The following is a 26342-nucleotide window of genomic DNA, read 5'->3' on the forward strand; positions in this document are numbered from 1 at the left end:
TTCTGATCTAGCATTAGGGTCCTGTCTTATCAGACAGGGTATTTGGTTTTGGGTTTTGGTTATGGTTTCTTGTTCCTCTGGAATCAGTTGTGGAAAATACATACGTTGACCTAGAGGAGGCCTGATTTGACTGAGGAACAGTGGTGGTTAAACTACACAAAACAACTCAGACATTGTAAGTAAAAAGATACTAGCAAAGCAGTTTCTTATGATGGAAGCGTCAGGTGTGGTGAATAGTGCTCAGAAAAGAACTGAGGGCCATTCTTAAGGCGATAATGACAGAAGAATCTTGAGGTGAGGGAAGACTAACTTTCCCATAAATATTTACATTGCATACTAAATGTTTGCCATATTTTTAAGTATAGTATATTAAAATTTGGGTTAAAATGTTCAGATGAGAAATGGTAAACATAGAAACTGCTTAGTAGACCAAACCATTTACTGATAACAGTTTTGTCAAACAACCTTTCTGTCCAGGATGCTCAGTGTTGTACAGTAATGCTGTGTGCCTTTAGGATTAGGTGCATACTTGGTTAAGTCTCTTTAGTTTTATTTTAAAAGTAGCTGTATGCTACATATTGAAAAGATAATTAAAAACACAGCAGCTCATTTGTTCAAAAATGAAATTTGGTAAGGACCTATAGCATAGCTTAATCTTACTACAAAAACTGTTTAGAAACAGCTGTGATATTTTGCACTGGAAAATAATTTCACCATTTGCACAACAGCTCCTTCTTACATTTTGAGACAAATAATACAACAGTTTATTGATTCACGAGCTCTGGTTAGTTTAAGTTTCATGATAATCTGTAGCTAATTCTAATTGGCCATGTGCCATACTCATTTAACATAAAGTAACAGAAGTGAAGCCATTACGCTGCTCTCACCTTGAGTGGGCTTGAAGGTGGATGTACTGTCTCACAAACAGGTCTAAATTGCTGTCCCTATAGTCTATGTGTAAATATAGGCTTATCCTGCAAGGATATGCGCTTGATTTCTGTATAACACTGTCTAGCATGGCTATAAGTGCACTAACTAAACTCTCACATCATGTACCTGAGAGCAGAACTTGGGAAGTGGTCATGTTTGCTCAGTTCCTTTTTACCAAACATATCCCTATCCCTTCCTTTGTGTGATTTAACTATTAACAAATTAGCACTTTAAAAAATAGTGTTAACATAGTTATTCTAACATAGTTAATTTTTTTTTGCACTGACATTATTTAAAAAACAGAAACAAAGAAACAAAAACAAACAAAACCCACAAAATGGGACACTTCTAGATTCTCCATCCAGTACAGCAGGGACATTGATGAACATGGTGAAACTCAAGTCATCAAGATTCAGAAAGTGGGTAGTGTGTATTAATCAGCATCTGCTTGAATATGTCAGAGTAGTTTAGCTCACATCTGCCTCCATTCTGTTGCTCACCACAGGGTGTATACAAAGTGCCAAACTCCTAAGGAAAGGTTCTTGATTCCTGATCCTGTAAGTAGCCTAGAAGAAGGCTGTTCAAATACCATCTTTTGAGATAGTTCCCCAAAGAAGTTTGACCCTTTTGGCTGGAAGATTTATCACCCAGTAAAGCTTACTCTTTAAACAGAGTGGCCAAATGTTTCCTTTTCTTAATTAACACAATTCCACTTGTGGTGAAAATGTTACTCCTAACTGAATGCCAGTTACATTATACTTGAGGCTCCTGAACAGCAGTAACTCTCTCTGGATCCTATGAACAGTACTGTCATGTAGGATACAGTATAAACATAAAACATACCTGGGAATGCACTTGAGCAAATCTTAGTACCAACTAAAAATTAACACTTCAGCCTCCTCAAAGCTGTGAAGAGCTTCTAATTCTCCCTACTGTGGTAAAAGCATAAGTTTGGTGGTGAATAATCGCAAATTAATTCTCTTTCACTGGAAAAATAATGACAGAATATGGCATATTTGTTTGCATCTCTGCATTGATCTAGGTTCATATTAGAATATATTACATATTCTGTAATACAAGACAGGATAGCAGCACATCTTTTTGACAGAGGTTTCAGAAAATGACAAAGCAGCTCCAAGTATACCTCCAGGAACATCCACAGTGACTGACATGCCTGACTTTGGCATGTTGGCAGCATGTGATAGCATATTAGACTTCACCTTCATCCTTTGCAAGGGTGATTCAGGTGAGTGTATCTAATCAACATATGAAATATTGAAGACACAATGTGCTCAACAATGTGAAGAGATATTTCTAGTGAATTGAGTTGCATTGACCATTCATCAGTAGAAAAAAAAATAATAACTTTACAGCCAGATTAGCAGCTGCTTTAATCTCTGCGGTATCACAAAGTAATCTAAATATGCGGCACAGCTCTCGACTTTTACTATGTGCACACAAACACTCAGAAGGTCCCTCTAGCAGCTATCATGCATGCATTTTGAAAATATTTGTTGAGGTCTTTTTATGTGATGAATTATGTTTTACTGGTGTTTGCTTTACTTTAACAAATGAGAATATTTTGCATTTCAGTATAGCCTTCTATAAAAAAATTTAGAAATGTTTCATAATCAGATGAGAATTAAATCTCAGAAAGCCCAATCCTGAGATCAAATTATTTTATTGCAATGATACTAGAGAGGCAAGCATCTTGGCTTTTGACTTTAATCTACAGCAGTGATTCCCAAACATTTCCAGTTGCAAACCATTTTCAGAGGAATGATTTCATACAAGTGTGGAGGCAGAGAGTGCAGTACAGCTGTTTGATATTGACGAATTTGGGCTATGTCCTTGAACACCACTTGCTCAATAACAAAAAACAGCAACTAGAACAAGATAAGGAAATACCAAAGGCAAAAATAGTAAAGACAACCAAAAAACTATAACCAATCCAAATGAAGCATAAGGTGCGTGAACAGTATATGGCTACCAATCAAATTAGATGATTAAGTGTGTGCACTTCGCATGGAACTTAGGTAGACTATAAAAGACTAATGCTGACTGACAATAAAGGTCTCCGGAATACCATCCACGGAGTCCGTGTTTTTACTGCAACATACAAGTCCAGTACAAATCTACTTAAATAGCTGCAATTTTGTCAGGCTCAACACTCCTTTTTAACTACAGTAGCCTAGGCTGGAAATTGCTACTCTATAAAAATACAAAGTAGTATTATTATTGGAAGATATGATTGCAGTGAAACATAAATTAAAATGCTCAGTGAAAAGACCTATAAGTTTCTACTTTATTTCACTGTGAATACATGTATTGTTAAAAATGATTTAGGTTTAGTTATTTAAACTATTTGAATTCTGGGTTTGTGTAATTATCTACTCTGTTTCTGAAATGCATTAACTGAGTCTCCTAACTTTTTCTGTCCAGATGGTTTATAGGAGATTGGTCAGAATGCAGTAAGACCTGTGATGGAGGAATGCATTCACGAACAGTTCTCTGTATCAGAAAGACTGGACCTTCTGAGGAGGAGACACTGGACAATACCAACTGTTTAACACACCGACCTATAGAAAAAGAGCCCTGTAACAATCAGTCCTGCCCCCCACAGTGGGTCGCTTTGGACTGGTCAGAAGTAAGGAAATTTTACTATGTTAGCTTATTGGCAATAGTGAAGACAAGAGCTCTGACCTCCGAATATTAGTACATTTTCTATTCCTGCTTGCTAAGTAAAGGATTAATAAGAAATTCAAAACTTGATAGATTTAGAGTATTATTAAAGCAGGATTTTTTCATTCATATTTCATTTTTTCTTTTCTTCTATGTTGTCAGTTCTGTTGTTTTGTCAAATAATTATGACCTGTTGTTATTAATCATAATAGAAAAATAGTAAAATACAAAATAGAATAGTAAAGTAGTAAACAACCAACCAACCAATCAACCAACACCCCCCCCCATTTGCTATGAGATAATTGTCTTAAAGAAAAAAACAATTTCCATTTCCATTGGTTCCTGAAACAGCAAATAGCTGGAGAGTAGAGATGATTGGTTTACAGTATCAGAAGTCAGAATAACCACCTAGATTTTTTTCTGAAGTAACCATGCTGATGTAAAGCATCACTTTTCTTAGCAACATATCTTCAGAGGCAGACCTGAAAATTGATATTCTCTTTATTAAAGAAATATCATCTTCTGTAAAATATGCTGATATCTCTTATAGTATAAGCCAAATTGTGACCTTATACTGATTCAAGTATTGAATTTGAAGGATGTGAACCCGTGCAGCTGAAAGAAGATTGATTGATCTGTGATACATTTAAATGGGGCAGCATGACATGCAAATTAGAGTGCAAAAATGTCTGGTTTAAATTTAGTTAATTTGAGGTTTTGTCCTATTGCTTCTTGGAAAACTATTCCTGAGCTTTAGTCTTTGAATTGCAAGAAGTGTTCTAATGTTCTAGTTCCATGCCAGTTTATACCTGTTTGCTTTTGTTATCTGAAACAGCTCCTCTTCCTTTCCAGTTATTATTCGTCAGAAAGGAATTAATCTTGACCACATTCTGCTTTCATGATTCAGTTTGAAGTCGTCTTTTTTTGAAATGGATTACTAGAGTTAAATGTATATAATATCCCAGAGGAGGTTTCACATGTGCCTCGTCCTTTTGTTTCCTGCCTCTATTGAAAATACCCATAACCGAAAGTGTATCAGTATACCCTAAATAACTTCCTTCTGTTCCACAGCTATCACATATATTGATTATTTAGTCATCTTATGCTCTTTTAATATATCCAGACCTTTATCCTCCTTTTTGCATTTCAGTTAGTGATCTCCCAGTTTAAATAGAGGTTCTTGTTATTTTTTTTGCAAATGTAGGCTCTTACACATCATACTGCTAAATTTCACTTCATTTCAATTATTCATGTCTTCACAGTTGTCCAGTTCTTTCTGTAAAGCATACCTCTGTAGCATCAAGGTCAGTTAGTTACCTCTGCTAGCCACTAATTTCAGTAATGCTGAACAACTGAAACCACTTTTGTAGGAACATCATTAAGTAGACTATAAAGAAAGATTAGTCAGATCAGTCCCATGACTGATCCTAGGTCTTTGCAGGTTGCATCTCTCAAATCCTCAACTTTACCCAGTTGTAATCCCCCTTTCAAATACTTTATTGAAGCCTGGGTAAGTTAGAACTTTTCCACTTACTTTGCCTAAAAAAAAGAAAGGAGACTAATAGAGTAAACTGGAATGATCAACCAATGATATATCCATGATTCATTATATCCCATTTTCTGTGTATTTGCTTGCCTTTAAACAGTCTTTCATTCAAAATAAACTATAAATCACTGCATACTATAAAGAAGATTAATGTGCCTGTAATTGCACAGCTTTTATATGCACAGATACTTTTAGCTCCAAAAATTGTTACAGCCTCTTGAAATTCAAAGTATAAACAAGGAGGCCTGCTAGCATCATTGTGAGCACCCATAGAAGTGGTACAGAACAGCTCTTACCATAATTTGTTAATACAGGTGATATAGTTCACAGAATCACAGAATGGCTGAGGTTGGAAGGGACCTCTGGAGGTCATCTTGTCCACCCCTCCTTCCCCCCTGCTCAAGCAGGGCTATCTAGAGCCGACTGCCCAGGACCATGTCCAGATGGCTTTTGAATATCTCCAAGGATGGAGACACCATCCATTATTAGTTAATAATAGTCTAAGCATTATAGCAGTACTTAAAAGTAGTAATATCTGCATGTTAAATCACAGTGCTGTGAGCTGCCATGGAAGCTGTTGTTGTTCATCTTCTTGCTGTTTGAATTTCACACTTGTATAATCTCCATCTGTTCTTCTTAGCTGAATAAACTACTTGTGTAGACAAATTGTGGTGGGTTGACCTTGGCTGGCCGCCAGGTGCCCACCAAAGCTGCTCTGTCACTCCCCCTCCTCAGCTGGACAGGGGAGAGAAAATATAATGGAAGGCTCATGGGTCAAGATAAGGACAGGGAGAGATGATTCAGCAATTACCATCATGGGCAAAACAGACTCGACTCAGGAAAAAATTAATTTAATTTATTACCAATCAAATCAGAGTAGGATAATGAGAAATAAAAACTAAATCATAAAACATCTTCTCTCCACCCCTCCCTTCTTCCTGGGCTCAACTTCACTCCCAATTTCTTTATCTCCTCCCCGTGAGCAGCTCAGGGGGATGGAGGTTGCAGTCAGTTCATCACACATTGTCTCTGCCCCTCCTTCCTCCTCAGGGGGAGGACTCCTCACACTCTTCCCCTGCTCCAGTGTGGAGTCACTCCCACGGGATGTGGAACTTCATGTCCCACTTCAGGAACAGACTGCTCCAGCATGAGTCCCCCACAGGGTCACAAGTCCTGCCAGCAAACTTGCTCCAGTGTGGGCTCCTCTCTCCATGGGGTCACAGGTCCTGCCAGGAGCCTGCTCCAGCATGGCCTCTCCATGGGGTCACAGTTTCCTTTGGGGCATATCCACCTACTCTGGCGTGGGGTCCTCCACAAGCTGTGGGGTGGATCTCTGCTCCACCGTGGACCTCCATGGGCTGCAGGGGAACAGCCTGCTTCACCATGGTCTTCACCACGGGCTGCAGGGGAATCTCTGCTCCGGCGCCTGGAGCACCTCCTCCCCCTCCTTCACTGACCTTGGTGTCTGCAGAGTTGTTTCTCTCACATAGTCTCACTCCTTTCTCCCAGCTGCTGTTGTGCAGCAGTTTTTTCCCCTTCTTAAATATGTTATCACAGAGGCGCTACCACCGTCACTGATTGGCTCAGCCTTGGCCAGCAGCGGGTCCTTCTTGGAGCCAGTTGGAGCCAGCTCTATCAGACAGGGGGGTCAGCTTCTGGCATTTCTCACAGGAGCTACCCCTGTAGGCCTCCCCTCGCTACTGAAACCTTGCCATGCAAACCCAATACACAAATATATTTTTTCTATTATATATGTTGCTTTTCTTTGAACAAAATAAAAATGTGTCAATTTGCTGTATTGCTCAACTGTTTTTGTTCCGTAAGGAATTATGAATGAAATGCCATTTTAGTGAGCCTTTATATCAAAGAAAATTCTGCAATTTTTTTGTTTTCATTAATTTATCATACAGATGCTTTTGCTTATATTCTGAATCTCCTGTTCTTTGTAACAGGTTTTGTAAATAATCCATTATGTACATATACTATAGACTATACCTGAAGCTGTCTCTAGTTTTATTCAGGTTTAAGATGAAATATTTTTTTAACCAGTTCTGAAAAAGTTGACAGCTTTATATCCTGAAACCTGTAGTTAAGTAGTTTCTTTCAGCAAATTTTCTCAGTGTAGACCAGGACCTCAAGAAACCTAGAAATGGCACAGTGTGTCTGGCTCTACATGCAGAACAATATTTATTTATTTTTTTACCCCACTGTTAGCCAGCATTTCACACAAGAAGTAGGGCACCAAAATCAAGGCAGAAAAAGTTTTAAACGGTCCTTGTCCCTACCTGAAAAGGTACAGTGTATTCCAGCCCTTTGAAAATGAATCTCACTTGGAAAGAGTAGAAAGGAAAGAGTGAGAAGGAAAGAATGGATGAGTAGAAAGGGATGTTCAGTTGAAGACTCTTACATACCACATCTGTGGCATTGATACTTTGTAAGTTCTTTGTGTGCGTTATCGTGATACTTTATTTCTGATTGGAATATCTAGGCATTGTCTCAGTACTAACAAACAATAGTATCCATATGACAAGTTACAGAGCCATAAATATATGCTGACTATACGCTATTCCTCTTTAGCTACCTTCTCTAGACTTTGCTCACTAATACATCATCCTTAGATCCATCAACTTTGCCAGCCTCGTTAGAAGCTTGAACAGCTTTTAAAGGCCTTCACAACCAGCCTTTTATACAACAGGAGTGTTATAATTTTGAACAAAAATGATCTAATCTAAAGATTAAAGCTCTGCTAAGCTTCTGGTTGTGGTGGTATTTCATTGAGATTGTGAAAAAGTGCTGACTTCTTTCTGGTATGAGTTTTGCCTGGTGTAGCTTGGCAGAGTGTCTTGACTGATGATACCATTTTAATACAATGAGAAAAATTGCTTTTTTTCCTGTTCATTGTTCCCAGAAATATAGTCTATTAAAATCCCTATAGTAATATACATATAAACATGTTATATATATATATATATGTATGTATTTATATGATTTTCTAACGGAAGCATGAAAATGAAACCAAGAGTGAACTCAAAAAGTGGAAGAGTTGAATACTGCTTTCATTGAAGCCAATGACAAATCTTGCTACTTGCTACTTTTCTCTGGAATGCAAGTTCTAAAGCTTGGTTTTAATAGTCAAAACAAGCAATTATTGATACAAATTAAGCAATTTTAGAACTTTTATATGCTAATGCACTAGAGCATCAATATAGTTATACATTTTTTCTAGTCTTCAATGATAATTAGCAGGAAATTCTGTATCTTTTTGGTCAGAAAAACAAAAACATTTTCTAAATATAGAGATTACATAATGTCCTTAGGAGAATGTTAAAGTGCTTATATCGAATAGTAATTAAAGTTAACAATGGCTTGCGCAGCAGAATGTAGTCATTCTCAGGTAACATCAATTTTGCCATAAAAGTTTTTACACTTTGCGATAGTTGAGCTTTGACTGAATTATTCTGCCCACTGTAAATTGCTTCTTTTATATTTTTACAGAAAATAAAATATAAAACAACAAAAAATAATCTAAGGATTTATTGAGAAGAGCCTTATCAGACAAGCACATTTACTTTGCATTCATATTACCGTAGGTCATGACTTCCACGGAATGAGTCAAAAATTCTAGAAGCCTGTGGTAATGGGAGACACTGTTTCCTGGATTTTTTTATCTGTGTATTTTGTCTTTCATTTGCTGTGGAGACATAAATTTTTTGTTAAATTCTACTGATGCTTTCTATTTTTGGTGATTCAGTATTATTGTAGGCAATCTGTTTCCTTACTTCACTTTCATTTCTGGGGACAGGGTGTAGTCCATCTTATTTAGTGGAATTTTGACTATGACTCCAAAAAAGTGGGTTTTTTAAGGGATGTTTTCTTCTGGTAGCAGTAACTGAAAGACTTTTCTCAAATGGCAGCTTAGACATAGATAAAAGAATGTGTCTTCAAGCAGGACTAGAAAATGGATGCACCTAAACTCAAATTTTGATCCTCAAACTCTTGCTTATTTGCTACCACATTCTAGAGATTATGAAACTCTATAGGCACATTGGGTTTTGACATTTATTCACTGATTATCAGAAATTCTACTTGCCTGTCTTGACACATAAGAGAAGCTGAGTGCCAACCTCTTGCCAAAGGCACACAGTGATTCACACACTAGACATTTCTCCACATGTCCTCTCCAAAGGCCTCAATTTAGAAGATATTCTTAGAGCATGTCTAATGAACTGAGTTCCACATGAGGTACAGCAATAGCTACTGTTCTGTTTTAAGAGTTGGCTGGTGATAGCTTACTTTTTTGCATTTTTATAATATTTCAGGTTTTAGAATGCAACACCCAGAGTGCAGAACACAGCTCTATACAACTGTGAGTGGTTTCAAGCCTCTCTGTCTCCTGCTGTTCTACAAAGTGAACTGATCGCTAATCTGTAAACTACTGTTACAATGGCAGGCGAGCCCTTTCAACCTCATCTCTTTTCTGTTTGCTTTTCACAGAATACTCAGTCCCTGGGAAGAGGAGATTGAGTGCAAGTGATTTTAAGCACTCAGCTAGGAATGAACACTTGCTTCCAGTTCCTGCTTAAAAGTCTTATGCATTTTATATGAAATATTTGTGGGAGGAAAAGCACACAACATTCTATGGAATTTGGACCAGAACTGAGGAGTCATGATTTTGATGCTGAAGACCTGACATATTCAATGTCATTCTTTTTTGGTCTCTATTTAGCATGAATATTTAATTATTTTTGCAGTTCAGCCAGAGAGATACAGATCTTTCTTCTCTTCCTTCCCTCCTTCCTCTAGTTTTCTAGTAGGCAAATACTCAGGGTACACAAGATAAGATTTAGGATAAACCTGACCATTCTATATTGACTAGTTTAGGTGACTCCCACTGAGAGATTTTCTTAAAGATCTTGTTTTGAGGTATAATAGAATCATAGAATGGTTTGGATTGGAAGGGACCTTAAAGATCATCTAGTTCCAACCCCCCTGCCGTGGGCAGGGACACCTTCCACTAGATCAGGTTGCTCAAAGCCCCATCCAACCTGACCAGGAACACTTCCATGGAGGGGGCATCCACAGCTTCTCTGGGCAACCTGTTCCAGTGTCTCACCACATTCACAGGAAAAAAATTTCTTCCTTATATCTAATCTATCGTCTTTCAGTTTAAAACTGTTACCCCTCATCCGATCACTACACTCCCTGATAAAGAGTCCCTCCCCATCTTTCCTGTGGGCCCCCTTTAAGTACTGGAAGGTCTCCCTGGAGCCTTCTCTTCTCCAGGCTGAACAGCCTCAACCCTCTCAGCCTGTTGTCACAGGGGAGGCGTTCCAGATCCCTGATCATCTTCGTGGCCCTCCTCTGGACCCACTCCTACTGGTCCATGTCTTTCTTAGGACTGAGGTCTGCGGAGCTGAACACTGTACTCCAGGTGGGAGTGCACACAAGAGTGGAGGGGCAGAGTCGCCTCCCTCAACCTGCTGGCCACGCTTCTTTTGATGCAGCCCAGGATGCGGTTGGCTTTCTGGGTTGCGAGCGCACATTGATGGCTCATATTCAGGTTTTCATCCACCAGTACCCACAAGTCCTTCTCCACAGGGCTGCTCTTAATCCACGCATCACCCAGCCTGTATCCATGTTTGGGATTGCCCCGACCCACGTGCAGGAACTTGCACTTGGCCTTGTTGAACTTCATGAGGTTCACATGGGCCCACCTCTCCAGCCTGTCAAGGTCCCTCTGGATGGCATCCCTTCCCTCAGGAGTGTCAACTACACCACTCAGCTTGGTGTCATCCACATACTTGGTGAGGGTGCGCTCAATCTCACTGTATATTTATGTATACATATATACACCTTTACATATGTAGAGGGAATATTGATACCTTACACAGTATTGTGTAACTGCTTTAAAGTGTCTTTAAGTTAAGCAAAGATGCTTCAGAATTAGGCATACAACAGTAAAGTTTGACTCACTCAAGTCATTTTCTGAAAACAAATCTTAGAGGTTTTTCTTTTTCCCCCAATTATATAATGACCTGTTTGATGGGTGGAAGGTCTTCGGTGTGCCACCTCTTGAATTTTGCTTCAGTACCACATAGTATTGTTTCCCAGATAATGTTTTGTTTCTACAGCTTTCCATATGAAAGGCTGTTCCACTCTTGACAGGTTTACCATAGGATTTATGGCATCAGAAATTTATTCTGATTCAAATACTGCAGATATGCTTATGGGATAAAGTTTAACATGCCTATAGGGAATTCTAAAACTATGCTTGCAAAAACTGCTGCTCAACTGGTAAAGAGAGGCTGATTTGGGGAAGATCTTAATTTTGTTAGCACTTGTCTCTTCCCCATTCTTCTTTTCAAATTAATGCTTGCTATTCAAACGAGCAGAGGAGTCATAAAAGGAGGAAAAACAATAAGTGTCAGAAAACAGAATTAAAATTTAAATAGGAAAGGAGAGAAAAGCATGCATTGTAGGGGAGAGGGTACAGTATTTCTGTCTGAACCAATAATCTGGTTTCTGTGGCATCCAGTAAAGCATTTATCTTCCCATACGTTTACTGGGGAATGCTGTGTTGTAGATCAGTGGTCTTTAAGTGAGGTGGAGAAAGACTGTACTAAGGTCATATTAAGAACAGAGAATTCTACTTTTAATTTCTGAAATGCACACTCAAGTTTTTTTCATAATAATATTACATGTGGCAGGCCTTTCTACTTTGCAGCAAATTGCTTTTCTTAAACCTAACCTGAAGGCTTTTTATATATAAAAGTAAATTGTAACACAGTAGCTTAAATATAAACAGCAAAGGAAATCTACTTTTATCAAAATAAAACTTATAAAAAATTTAACTTAATAAAGCAATCATCAGTCAGCTTGTTTGTGTTTCTAAACATTTTAAAATTATCATTATCATCTTGGGAAAATTGTGACTATAGTTTAATTGTACAAACATAAATATATTCTTTTTTTCTCCATAATAGCATTTCTGACACTTATTGACTTTTTACTGAGATTTTCATTATTCATTTACATAAATATTTTTTCAGTGCACACCAAAGTGTGGTCCAGGATTCAAACACCGAATTGTTCTCTGCAAAAGCAGCGATCTTTTAAAAACTTTTTCAGCCGTGCAATGCCAAGAGGAAAGCAAACCTCCAGTTCGCATCCGCTGCAGTTTAGGTCGATGTCCTCCTCCTCGCTGGGTTACTGGAGACTGGGGACAGGTAAGATAGTTCATATAAGTATATATTGGTGTTAGTCTTCTACACATTAGTACCTTTAAGGATAATATGTTGCTGGAAATGGATAAGAGATGGTTCCCATGACTGAAGCAAAAGCTTCTCACCTGTTTGTCTCAGATTGAAATGTTATTTTGAATGATAGTTGTCCGCTGAACTATAAAGATTTGCTGACAGTAATCTAGTTTCTACTGGATGAATTTCCGTATGCATTTAAAAAAAAATTTATAGTCCTAATAAGGACAGCTTTTTAGGTGATTTTGGATTACAGCAATGTTGCAAGGTTTAGTATTTTTAGAACACATTTAATTCGGTTCAGAAACATGATCGAAATACAAGGCCAATTAAAATTTTAATAATATATATAGCCACCCAAAAAACTTTCAGAGACCTATATAATTTTACATAAAATATGCTTAATTACCAGACAGGGATCTAAATTGTTACAGCATAGGCTGAATGGTGCTGCCGTTATGCAGTGTTTCTAAATAGGGTATACTGAATTTCCTTCTTTCATTATGTTTTTGCATCTCAGTTATGATCAATGGCCTGATATTAAACAATAACTTGATATTTCAGTTTCTAAGTTTACTGAGTAATTTGCCACTAATGAAAATAAAACACCTAAGCTTAATGCTGTGGTTTACCATGAGTTACCACACAGTTTCTTGCTCACCCTCCCCAGTGGGATAGGGGAGAGAATTGGCAAGAAAGGAAAACTCGTGGGTTGAGATGAAGACAGTTTACTAGAATAGCAAAGGAAAACTACAATAATAACAGAATATAAGAATACTAAAATATACAAAATGAACAACGCACGATTTCTCTCCACCCAATGTCCTAAAGACCGATACAGTCCATCCTGAGCAGCGATCACGGAAAACAAAACCGAGCAGCAAGCAAAGGAGCAAAAAGGGAGCCAGCAAGGTAGAGGGAATGATGCCAGCGAGCGAGAGAGAGGTGGAAAAAGACGGCCCCGCCATGGGCAACCCCCACTTATATACTGAACATGACGTTTATGGCATGGAATACTCTCTTTGGCCAGTTTGGATCAATTATTCTGTCTGCCTCTCTCCCAGCTTCCTGCATCTGCGCATTAGCGAGACTTGGAAAGCTGGACAGTGTCCTTGGTCTCATTAGCAACAACTCCTATCATCAGGCTGTTTTATCAACATTCTTCATACATGAAATCCCAAGCACACTGGCTACTGAGAGGAAAATTAACTCCATCCCTGCCGAAACCAGGACACTTAACTAACCAGGGACAATAATTTGTGGTATTACAGTCTAATTTACTTTTCTTTTATGCTAGTTGTCCAAGTGCACATGTATCTTAAATTGATATGCCCTAAACCCACTGTTTAGTTATAGAAATTCAAAAATATTTTTAAACAACAAAGTATTTTTGTTTTAAAGATACTTTCCTTTTTCCGTAAAAAAGGCCTCTAGCAGATTTGAATTATTGTTCTCCTTGCTTTTTCTTCTTTGTTCTAAAGTAAATTATTTCTCTCTTGAAAACATGCAATTAAACGTGATATATGAAATAGTGTAAATTATATTCTCATACCTCAAATACAAGCTGTCCAGGGAGCTAACATTGTACTGTGTTTTATTTTCTTTGAAAGTCAAGGGGTCACATATACTGTCAAAAAAACCCCAAAAATCTAAACTATTTTATGAAAATTATTTTATATATTAACTAGATCTCTTCAGATGCTTCTCTTTTTTTTTTCATTTGTGTACTCTTCCCAATTGCTTTCCTGTTATCTTGTTTTACATTTAAAAATTAGATTCAAGTTGCTTTATTTTTTTATCTCTTGTATTTAGTGTTCTTCACAGTGTGGCCTTGGGCAACAGATGCGAAAAGTACAGTGCCTCTCATACACTGGACAAACATCCAGTGAGTGTCCAGAAACATTTAGACCTCCATCAATGCAGCAGTGTGAAAGTAAATGTGACAGTACTCCCATTTCCAACACAGAAGGTAAATTTGCCACATTAGTATAATTTGTTCTGGAAAGAGTAAAGTGACACAGTCAGTATTAGTGCATTAATTTATTAGTAAAAGTCTATATTACATCACCTCTCAGACTGTGAATGAATTTTTTACAGTTATTTTCTAATTAGTAGTTCAAAGGTGAAGTCAATAAAAACCTAAATACAGGTTCTTCATTTAAAAAAACACCCTTGAAAATATATAGCCTAAGTCATGGACAAAATACTATATTTTTGTGTCATTAATTTTTCCAATCTCTGTATCGGTATCCATCATAGCAGGGGGAGCATGATATAGTTCTCATCCACTGAACTGTTACCTGCTCCATCAGTGTTTAACATAACAATGTAGTGTCAAAAATAGTTGATTGCATGTTCATTGAAGGACTGGGACCACAGATTTAACGCTGTATGGTGCTACAACCTGTTCTTATACTTTGACTTACTTTTCAGCTTCTTCTAATTAACTTTGAATTTCTTGGATTTATAATGCCTATTTGAAATAATTACAGTACTTTTTTTCATGGTACAGCCTAATTTAATCAGACTATTAACTAACTTAATCATAACATATTTTTGCTAGAGGATATATTAGATAATAATGTCAAAATAAGCTTATTAATGTTTATGGAAGGCTCCAGATCTGAACTCACAAATTGTCCAAGCCAACCTATTAGGAAATTCTGTTGTCAAAGTACAATTTGAGTGCTAGGCAGTAAAAAAAAAGTTTCCTTACTGATTGTAAAAATTTAGAATAGAAAGGGAAAAGGAATCAAAAATTACCAAAACACACATGTCCAAAAATAAAGATTGCACAGCAATAATAGTTCTATTAAAAGAGATATTCCCTAAATTTTGAGTGTTTGACTTCACAGTGTCCCTAAAGCTGCTTCTTTTAATGTAACTAATCCCTGTGCAGTATATAATGAAGTATCTTTTACACAGGTTCTCCAACTACAATGAAGTTTAATATCCTATTTATATGGAACAAATACTCTGATTTTATATCAAAAAAGCAAATTTAAGCTACAATCTTCGCTGATTTGGTGTTCATTTAATACTTTCTGTATCCATTCAGGTTCATGCCATAGATTCAAAGTTATCATAAAAGTCTGTCAAATTGAGATGTCTGTAATGAAATGGAGCATACTAAAATCTTCCCAGAAATACACTGATGATTCACTATGAGCACCATAATTTACTGCTTGAAAGTTTTAATTTTAAATAGAAACTTGTCATCCCATGTTGTCATTTGTTGTCATCTTCATAATAGAATTTTACTTGATTACTTTAATTCCCATTTTTGTGTTTCATGCTCTTAAGTAATATTTAGATGATGATTATCAATCTAGGAAACATTCTGTCCTTTAAAGCTTAAAGGTTAACTGATATTTTTTTTCCAAACACCTGTTCTGGTTTTGTTTAGTGAGGGGGGCCTAAGGTGGTAGCTTCTGTAGGAAACTGCTAGAAGTCGCTCTAGGCTCGGCTGGGCCTAGAGTGGATCCGCTGCTGGCCAAGGCCGAGCCGATTGGTAGCAGAATGTTCCGTGATAACGCCTCTGCGATAACATATTTAAGAAGGGGAAAAAAGAAAAAAAAAGTACAGAACATGTGAAGCAGCTGAGCAGAGGCAGAGAAGGGGAGACATGAGCCTTGTGGGCCTTGCAGGCCTCACCCTCTGGCCTCCCGCCAGGCGGCCGACTGGGCCCAACTCGGCCCGGCCCGGCTGCAAGAAGTGGAGAGATGAGATGTGAATGAGATGTAAAAAGATCATGAGAGGCATCTGCCAGCCTGTTGTGAAGAATTTTTATTGTGAGAGGAACGGCTGCAGATGCCAAGGTCAGTGAAGAAGGAGGGGGAGCAGTAATGCTGCTCCTGGCCAAGATTCCCCTGCAGCCTGTGGTGATGACGATTGGTGGAGCAGGTTGTCCCCCTGCAGCCCATGGAGATCCACGGAGGAACAGAGATCCACCTGCAGCCCGTGGAGGACCCCACACTGGAGCAGGTGGAGGCCTGAAGGAGGCTGTGGCCCCTGGAGGGCCTGCGCTGGGACAGCTGCTCTGGAGGGACTGCGCCCTGTGGAAGAGATGACCCACGCCGGAGCAGTTTCACGAAGGACTGTGGCCCATGGGAGGGACCCCACAATGGAGCAGAGGAGGAATGCGAGTTCTTCCCCCGACAATAAAGCAGCGGTGTGAAACAACGCGTGATGAACTGACCGCGACCCCCATTCCCTCTTCCCCCCTGTGCCACTTGGTGGGGGGGAAGGTGGTAGAGATAATGTTAAGCCCGGGAAGAGGGAGGGGTGGGGGGAGGTTTATCTTGTTCTCCGTCTCATTCTCCTGCTATTTGTAGTAATAAATGAATAGTCCTTATCTCAAACCTCGAGCCGTTTTTCCTTATATTATCTCTCCCTATTCTACGACAGTAGTTCAGCCCCGATCGGGACCAGACTACACAGTCTCTCTCTCTCGCTCCCCCCACCCTCTGAGAGAATAGGGGGAGATAATATAAGAAAAACAGCTCCAAAATTCTTCACAACAGGCTGGCAGGCAGACGCCTCTCATGATCTTTTTACATCTCATTCACATCTCATCTCCTCTCCATGTCTTGCAGCCAGGCTGAGCCGAGTTGGGCCCAGTCGGCCGCCTGGCAAGAGGCCAGAGGGTGAGGCCTGCAAGGCCCATGAGGCTCACGCCTCCCCCTCTCTGCCACCGCTCAGCTGCTTCACATCTTCTGTACTTTTTTTTCTGTTTTCCCTTTCTTAAATACGTTATCGCAGAGGCGTTATCACGGGACATTCTGCTACCAATTGGCTCGGCCTTGGCCAGCAGCGGGTCTGCCCTAGGCCCGTCCGAGTCCACTGAACAAAGGGGAGTGACTTCTAGGAGTTTCCTACAGAAGCTACCACCTTAGGCCCCCCCTCACCCAACAAAACCAGAACAAATATATATCCTAATTTATAAATATTTCAGAGCTACTATTAAATGCTGAATTTAATAAGCACAAACTGTGAGTGTTTGCAGAATAATGTGCATGTATTGCACATTTTTTGCTTACACTTATGGCTTTAAAAAAATCCTCTTAGATAGAAGAGGAGCTGAAATCTCTTGTTTAAGTAAAGTGTTACCATTTAAACAGGGAGGCATATTTTTTTCAGCATACTACAGATAATGGACAGCTTTTGATATTTCAAAAAGAAACTAATCATAAAGAGCACAACTATTTTTGGAAAAAATAATACTTTCTAAGCAAGAAGTATAAAATAAAGAATAAAACCAGAACATCTGCCCAGCCTGTATTTGTGCCTGGGATTGCCGCGACCCACGTGCAGGACCTTGCACTTGGCCTGGTTGAACTTCATGATGTTGAACAGGGCCGGGCCCAACATGGACCCCTGAGGAAAGCCACTCATCACCGGTCTCCACTTGGACATTGAGCCGTTGACCACCACTCTCTGAGTGTGGCCATCCAGCCAATTCCTTATCCACCCAGTGGTCCGTCCATCAAACCCATGTCTCTCCAGTTTAGAGAGAAGGATGTCATGCGGGACAGTGTCCAATGCCTTGCACAAGTCCAGGTAGATGATATCCGTTGCTCGTGCCTTGTCCACCGATGCTGTCACTCCATCATAGAAGGCCACCAAATTGGTCAGGCACGATCTGCCCTTGGTGAAGCCATGTTGGCTGTCACCAACCACCTCCTTGCTCTCCATGTGCCTTAGCATGGTTTCCAGGAGAATCTGCTTCATGACCTTGCCAGGCACAGAGGTGAGGCTGACCGGCCTGTAGTTGCCTGAGTCTTCCCTGTTCCTCTTTTTAAAAATTAGGGTTATGTTCCCTCTCTTCCAGTCATCGGGGACCTCACCAGACCGCCACAACTTCTCAAATACAATGGCCAGTGGCTTGGCAACTTCATCCGCCAGTTCCCTCAGGACCCGCGGATGGATCTCATCAGGTCCCATGGACTTGTGCACCTTCAGGTTCCTCAGGTGTTCCCAAACCTGCTCTTCCAGTACAGTGGGCGGTTCTTCATTCTCCCAGTCCCTGCTTGTGCCTTCCACAGCTTGGGTGGCGAGACAAGAGCCCTTATCGTTGAAGACTGAGGCAAAAAAGTTATTGAGCACCTCAGTCTTCTCCATGTCGATTGTAACCAGGTCACCCGTTTCCTTCCGGAGAGGGCCTACAATCTCCCTGGACCTCCTTTTGTCCCCGACATACCTATAGAAGCCTTTCTTGTTGTTTTTGACATCCCTGGCCAGATTCAATTCTGTCAGGGCTTAGCCTGCCTCACCTGATCCCTGGCCAGTCTCGCGGCCTCTCTGTAATCCTCCCAGGCTACCTGTCTCTGCTTCCACCCTCTATAGGCTTCCTTCTTTATTTTCACTTGGTCCAGGAGCTCCTTGCTCATCCACGTGGGCCTCCTGGCCTTTTTGCCTGACTTGTTCTTCATTGGGATGCATCGCTGCTGAGCTTGGAGGAGGTGCTCCTTGAATGTGGACCAACTTTCCTGGGCCCCTCTTTCCTCCAGGGCTGCCTCCCATGGCACTTGGCCCATCAGATCCCTGAAGAGGCCAAATTCTGCCCTCCTCAAGTTCAGGACAGATGGCTTACTGTGCAGCCTCCTCACTGCCCTAAGGATCTTCAACTCCTCCATGTCATGGTCACTGCAGCCAAGGCTGCCCTTGAGTTTCATATCCCCCACCATCTCCTCCCTGTTGGTCAGCACAAGGTCAAGCATGGCACCCCTTCTCGTTGGCTCCTTGTCCTCCACGCATTCCAGGAACCTCCTGGACTGCCTGTGCCCTGACGTGTTGTCCCTCCAACAGATGTCGGGGTGGTTCAAATCCCCCGTGAGGACCAGGGCTTGTGACTGCGAGGCTGCTCCTATCTGCCTGTAGAGGGCTTCATCCGCTCTGTCCTCCTGGCCAGGCAGCCTGTAACACACCCCCACCATAACGTCCCCTGTCCCTGCCCTCCCTCTAATCCTGACCCATAAGCTCTCTGTCAGCTCCTCCTCCATCCCCAGGCAGAGCTCCATGCACTCCAGCCGGTTGCTGACATAGAGAGCGACACCCCTTCCTCGTCTCCCCTTCCTGTCCTTCCTAAAAAGCCTATACCCCTCCATGTTGACGCTCCAGTCATAGGAGTCATCCCACCACGTCTCCGTGATGTCAGCAAGGTCATAGCCCTGCTTGTGTGCACGCATCTCCAGCTCTTCCTGTTTGTTCCCCATGCTACGTGCATTGGTATAGAGACACTTCAGCTGGGCCCCCAACAAAGCCGACTTGCTGGCTGGAGCAATAGGAGTTCTTTTGTCCACAGTTTAGTTTCTATCGCACCTACCTACTATCCTTCCCCAGCTTCTGGACCCTCGGTGCTGGCACTGGCGCCATGCTGACAGTGCTGGGCTGGACTGTGCTCCCCCTCTCCCAACAACACTAGTTTAAAGCCCTCCGGATGAGCCTGGCAAGCCTTTGGCCAAGGACGCTCTTCTCCTTCTCAGTTAAGTGTACTTGGTCCACCCCTAGTAGACCAGGCTTCTCAAAGCAAGTCCCATGGTCTAAGTAGCCAAAGCCCTGGCTGTAGCACCACTCCTTAAGCCATGAGTTGACCTGACAAATTTGTCTGGCCCTTTCAGGCCCCTTTCCTTCAACCGGGAGGATTGATTCCTTGTGGATGTGTTTGTGAAAGGAGTATTCTGTGCCTGTATGCATGCATCTGTCTCCAGGTGAAGTGGGATGTGAACTGTGTATCTGTATTTGGGCTTCAGGGAAGGAGTCAGGCCTCTCAAAGGGAAGGTTCTGCCCCTTGGGAGTGCATGTGCATAGCAGAGCATATCTGCTCACACACAGAGATTTTTGTCCACATGCCATCTAGTAGCACTGCCTTGTGCTTTGGGCCCCACAATGGGGCAAAAGCAACTTCAACAACAGGTCATTGGTTTGCAGCAGGGTCAGACTAGCTGAGGGGATTCCCTTCCCATTTCAAACCCCAGAGAACCTCTTGATTCCCTTCAAACCCCTATGGGACCCATTTATCAATTTCCAGACAATTTAATTTTGATAACCAAGATAAGTACATACATGTTTTTGAGAAAGCTTGAGCCTCTCGGCAGTATAATGACCATGTTAGTAAAGTTTAAAAGAACTTTCTTGGGGGAAGTAAAGGTTGTTTATATAAAATAAGAGTAAAAATTTTGGGGATATAGAAATAGTAAAAGAAAGTTACAATATATCTTGTCACATTTTACATCTGCTGTAGCTCTTTGTTTTCTTTAAACTCTTCATTGGAGATTTAGAATATTGTAGACAAAGTTTTGACAGACTGCGACTGGTGAGGGTAACATTACCTTTGCTGTTGGAAGTGAACTACAGACAGCATGTACCACACAATTTGAAATGTATTCATAATTATTTTATTCTCTAAGTGTGTGTGTATATATCTGCTGAATCTAGACTGCTAATGGCCATCTGAGACTTTACTTGAAAAACTATTTTATTTATTTTTATGCCATTTCAGTTTTCCATGTATTTTTTGTGATATGTCTTCGCAGTCTCTTTAGCTGTAGGCATAGTGACATTCTGTGTTTTTATTACTCTAATGTGATACTTAATATCATAATATTGTCTAATCTGGCCACAAAGTTCAGGAAAGGAGAGATTAATGCATGTAGATTTTGTAAACTTAGTAACAGTAGTTACTAGGAACAAAAAGGGCTCTGCTAAACCTCTTCCATTCAACCACAGTCCTATGAATAATAGGCTACTTCATCAGCCACCATATCTATTTCAAAAGTGATTTTTAAAACAGAAGTTGTGGGCAACTTTCAGAATATTGTCTCACTGCTATCCAAATGGCATTGGCTGAACAGGTCCAGTTTTAGTCAAGAGGAAGAATAACATAAAGAAATATGAAATGGGATAATTTCGAATCATACTTTTAGCAAAAATAAAGTTAGTGGCTTTACCTGTATTTAACTAAATGCAAGGTATATTGAGGGCTATTTTTGGGATTGAGTGAACTTTTTACATTTTGTCAAGATCAAGTGAACCTTTTTTTTTCCTCACTTCATTTATAATTCACCATCTCTCTCTCCTATATTCCTGGTCTCCACAAACACAAGGACCTGAAATATTTCTCTAAGATATTTGATCTCTTATGGAAAGACTTTTTCAAATAAAATAATGACCATGTGCAGTTGCTGATAGAGAAATATGTCTGTTTCAATCACCTACCCCCCAATGTCTTTTCTGCTAACATCGAACTCTGTTTCCAAATTGAGAATTTAAAAAGTAGAAAAGTAATACATAAAACATTGAGTAGATGGAGTAAAAAATTACAACGAAAGCACTATATCTGTGTTAATGAAATGAAAGTTTAAATAATTTCATGACCTCTATTGGTCTAGCTAGAAGCATGCATATTGCCATTACTGGATATACTGTTCAGTACAGACCCTGAAGTTCAATCTAATACTTTCTGTCGTAGTTCAGCCCTGATCGGGACCAGACTACGCAGTCTCTCTCTCACTCCCCCCACCTTCCAAGAAAACAGGGAGAGAAAATATAAGGAAAAACGGCTCGAGGTTTGAGATAAGGACAGGGAGAAATCCTTAAAGTTACCATCACGGGCAAAACAGACTCGACTTGGGGAAAACTATTAATTTATTACTACAAACAGCAGGATAATGAGACAGAGAACAAGATAACCTCCCCCCACCCCTCCCTCTTCCCAAGCTTAACATTATCTCTACTACCTTCCCCTCCCTGAGCGGCACAGGGGGGAAGAGGGAATGGGGGTTGCGGTCAGTTCATCATACGTTGTTTCACGCCGCTGCTTCATGGTTGGGGGAAGAACTCCTCACATTCCTCCCCTGCTCCATCGTGGGGTCCCACCCCTACGCCACAGTCCTTTGTGGAACTGCTCCGGCGTGGGTCATCTCTTCCACGGAGTTCAGTCCCTTCAGAACAGCTGTCCCAGCGGGCCCTCCACGGGCCACAGCCGCCTTCAGGCATCCACCTCCCCCGGTGTGGGGTCCTTCACAGGCTCCAAGTGGATCTCTGCTCCTCCGTGGACCTCCATGGGCTGCAGGGGGACAACCTGCTCCACCATGGTCGTCACCACAGGCTGCAGGGGAATCTTGGCCAGGAGCCGCATTACTCCTCCCCCTCACTTCTGAACTGACCTTGATGTCTGCAGCCATTCCTCACAACAGGCTGGTAGATGTCTCTCGGGATCTTTTTTACATCTTATTCACTTCTCATCTCCTCTCCACTTCTTACAGCCAGGCCGGACCGAGTCGGGCCCAGTCAGCCGCCTGGCGAGAGGCCAGAGGGTGAGGCCTGCAAGGCCCATGAGGCCTGCGCCTCCCCCTCTGCGCCTCTGCCCCTGCTCAGCTTCTTCACATCTTCTCTCCTCTCTTTTTTTTTACTGTTTTCCCCTTCTTAAATACGTTATCGCAGAGGTGTTATCACGGGACGTTCTGCTACCAATCGGCTTGGCCTTGGCCAGCAGCAGGTCCTCCCTAGGCCCGGCCTAGTCCACTGAACAAAGGGGAGCGACTTCTAGCAGTTTCCTACAGAAGCTACCACCTTAGGCCCCCCCTCACTAGCAAAACCACGACACTTTCCTAGATTCAAATACTAAAAATTCTCATCTGCACTTAACTTGCTACTACAGTATGCTTGCAGCATGAATGCACTCTCCATAACTACCTGATCTGGAGCAAAAATATTGTACTAGGAGGTTGTATGTAGAAGGAAGACAAATAGAAATTGCTGAAGGACTGTAGATGACGATTGTGTCACTATTACTTTTTTCCTTTTCCTACCTGTTTGGTGTGTCTGTCTGTTGTCTCTTTCATATTTGGCTTACAGACATCTCGGAGTCAAGGACCGTTGTTCTGTCACGCCTTGGAGCAACAGCATCCTGGCCCCCAGTCTTCACTTCTAGATATGAAATCAATGCAAAATATGATGACAGTCAAAGTATTGCTGGTTTCTCTCCTTTTTATTCACATTTACTTTATAGCTGTTGTCATTTGAGAAAGATTGTAGGAAGAAACCAATATCAAATGCAACCTTAAACCAGTAAAAATTTACAGCATTCTTTTGAGACAAATTATTTTCTGAGTAATTAATCTAATTTCATTCTTCCCACCACTTCAATTTTGCAATTCAAACTTGTGGGATTTGCTTTTTCTCTGTATACATCTCTTCCATCTTCTTATACATGGAGCAAGGCTCCTTGCCAAAGTCCTATTTAATATCAGTCTGGAAGAAACTATGTAAATGCTTGTGGTGGTTTAGCCCGAGTCACCACACAGTTTCTCACTCACCCTCCCCCTACCCAGCGGGACGGGGGAGAGAAATTGGGAAGAAAGGAAAACTCATGGGTTGAGATAAAAACAGTTTACTAAAAAACTAAAAACTACAAAAATAACAGAATATGAGGATATTAATATATACAAAATATACAAAATGAACAATGTACGATTTCTCACCACCTGATGTCCAAATGACCAACGCAGCCTGAGCAGCGATCACGGAAATGGCACCGAGCAGCACGCAAAAGAGGGGGGGCAAGCTAGCAAGGTAGAGAGAACGATGCCAGAAAGCAAGAGAGAAGAAAAAGATGCCAAGGGTGCCCGAATGGAATGCCCGAATGGATGTCTCATCCCATGGGCAACCCCCACTTATATACTGAGCATGACATTTATGGCATGGAATACTCTCTTTGGCCAGTTTGGGTCAATTATTCTGTCTGTCTTTCACCCAGCTTCCTGCATATGCACGTTAATGAGACTTTAATGAGACTTGGAAAGCCAGACAGTGTCCTTGGTCTCATTAACAACAACTCCTATCATCAGAGTGTTTTTATCAACATTCTTCACATACAAAACCCAAAACAGACAAGCTACTGAGAGGACAATTAACTCCATCCCTGCTGAAACTAGGACAATGCTTTTAACTGTCATAGTTTAGCCCCAATCGGGACCAAACTACGCAGTCTCTCTCTCACTCCCCACACCCTTCCCTCATCCCATGCTTAACATTCTCTCTACTACCTTCCCCCCACCCCGAGCAGCACAGGGGGGAAGAGGGAATGGGGGTTACGGTCAGTTCATCACACGTTGTTTTACACCGCTGCTTCCTCTTCAGGCGAAGAACTCCTCACATTCCTCCCCTGCTTCATCCTGGGGTCCCTCCCATGGGCCACAGTCCTTTGTGAAACTGCTCCAGCGTGGGTCATCTCTTCCATGGGGTGCAGTCCCTCCAGAATGGCTGCCCCAGCACGGGCCCTCCATGGGCCACAGCCTCCTTCAGGCATCTGCCTGCCCCAGCGTGGGGTCCTCCACGGGCTGCAGGTGGATCTCTGCTCCTCTGTGGACCTCCATGGGCTGCAGGGGGACAACCTGCTTCACCATGGTCATCACCACAGGCTGCAGGGGAATCTTGGCCAGGAGCAGTATTACTCCTCCCCCTCCTTCTTCACTGACCTTGGTGTCTGCAGCCGTTCTTCTCACAATAAATTCTTCACAACAGGCTGGCAGATGCCTCTCAGGTTCTCTTCACATCTCATCTCCTCTCCACTTCTTGTGGTCAGGCTGGGCCAAGTTGGGCCCAGTCAGCTGCCTGGCGGGAGGCCAGAGGGTGAGGCCCTCAAAGTCTGCAAGGCTTGTGCCTCCCCCTGTCTGCCCCTACTCAGCATCTTCACATCTTATTTTTTTTTTTCTGTTTTCCCCTTCTTAAATACGTTATCGCAGAGGCGTTATCAGGGAACATTCTGCTACCAATTGGCTCGGCCTTGGCCAGCAGTTGATCCGCCCTAGGCCCGGCCGAGTCCCCTGAACAAAGGGGAGCAACTTCTAGCAGTTTCTTACAGAAGCTACCACCGTAGCCCCCCCTTCACTAAATTAAACCAGAACAAATCCCCTATCAGGCATCTATCATAATATTCACTCCAATGCAATGCAAATCTGCAGTAACAGCATCTGAACTGTAGAACCTGAGCATACCATTGAGCTCTCAGATACAGCCATATCTCCAGCTATAATCAGAATAAGAACTGAGCGCAGACCAAACTATTCCATTCCCTATTCCTACCCTCTTTCTGCAGAAAGGAAACTGAGCCAGAGGAGAACCACAGCATATTCCAGCATAGTAGTATATATACTTCAGTATACTGGAGTATACTCCAGTACAGTGCTCCTGTAACGTACACCCACAAGTCACTTTAGACACAACCTATGTGGGATAGAAAATAAGTAATTCTTCCTCTGCGTGGCTGAGCTCTTGTTCTCCCATCTTGGAAGAGTTACCTGCCAGTATGACAAGGGCTGCTGAGGCAGTAAGCCCAGCATATAGGGAAAACACAAGTATGAAAAAAAGCTCTTACTTGTCTGTTACAAGCATAAAAATGCCTTTTCCTCCTGCATAGAAGACAGTGCGGATGTATGGAACCAAGCCTAAAGTATAATCCACCATTCAGTCCAGTCACTGAACTCACACTGTTGATGCCATTATTTATAACACTTACTGTTTTCTCCACCCCTGTTAGCTGCAATGTGTATTCTATTTCAAGGATTCTTACAAATGCACAGACATGGTACCAAATAGTGCGAATTGTGTTAGATTTTGGATAACCTCTCACGGACGAATAAAATAACTGCTGAGAAAGAAGATATAAAAGTATTGTTAGAAAAATTACTCATATTTCCTAGCTGTCTAAAGTGATCATTTATCCCAATAAATGGTAACTCTTTTAGGACAAAATGGGCACAATTCTAAATGTCTGGGAGAGAAGCCCTGAAATCATTTTAATGGCTTTTTAAAATATATTGTGTGCACTAGGCTAGACTAGAAAGAGTAGTTACAAAGAGGGCAAGGTGGATGGATAGAGAAGCAGCATGTTAAATATCGAATTTTCTTTGTACTTTAATTTTTAT

The 26342-nt window shown here is 41.3% G+C and overlaps 1 protein-coding gene across 1 annotated transcript in view; it reads left to right on the top strand.

Annotated features, from left to right (window-relative positions):
- Positions 1–26342, top strand: part of LOC147596814 (A disintegrin and metalloproteinase with thrombospondin motifs 6-like) — a 217315-nt gene that overhangs the window by 190827 nt on the left and 146 nt on the right. Inside the window, exons 21-23 of the mRNA XM_086769521.1 lie at positions 3373–3577; positions 12208–12384; positions 14227–14383. Of these exons, the coding sequence (XP_086625647.1) occupies positions 3373–3577; positions 12208–12384; positions 14227–14383 (539 nt within the window). The remainder of the gene's footprint in view (positions 1–3372; positions 3578–12207; positions 12385–14226; positions 14384–26342) is intronic.

Source organism: Chlamydotis macqueenii, chromosome W, assembly GCF_036417535.1.
Source record: "Chlamydotis macqueenii isolate bChlMac1 chromosome W, bChlMac1.mat, whole genome shotgun sequence".
Lineage (NCBI taxonomy): Eukaryota > Metazoa > Chordata > Aves > Otidiformes > Otididae > Chlamydotis > Chlamydotis macqueenii.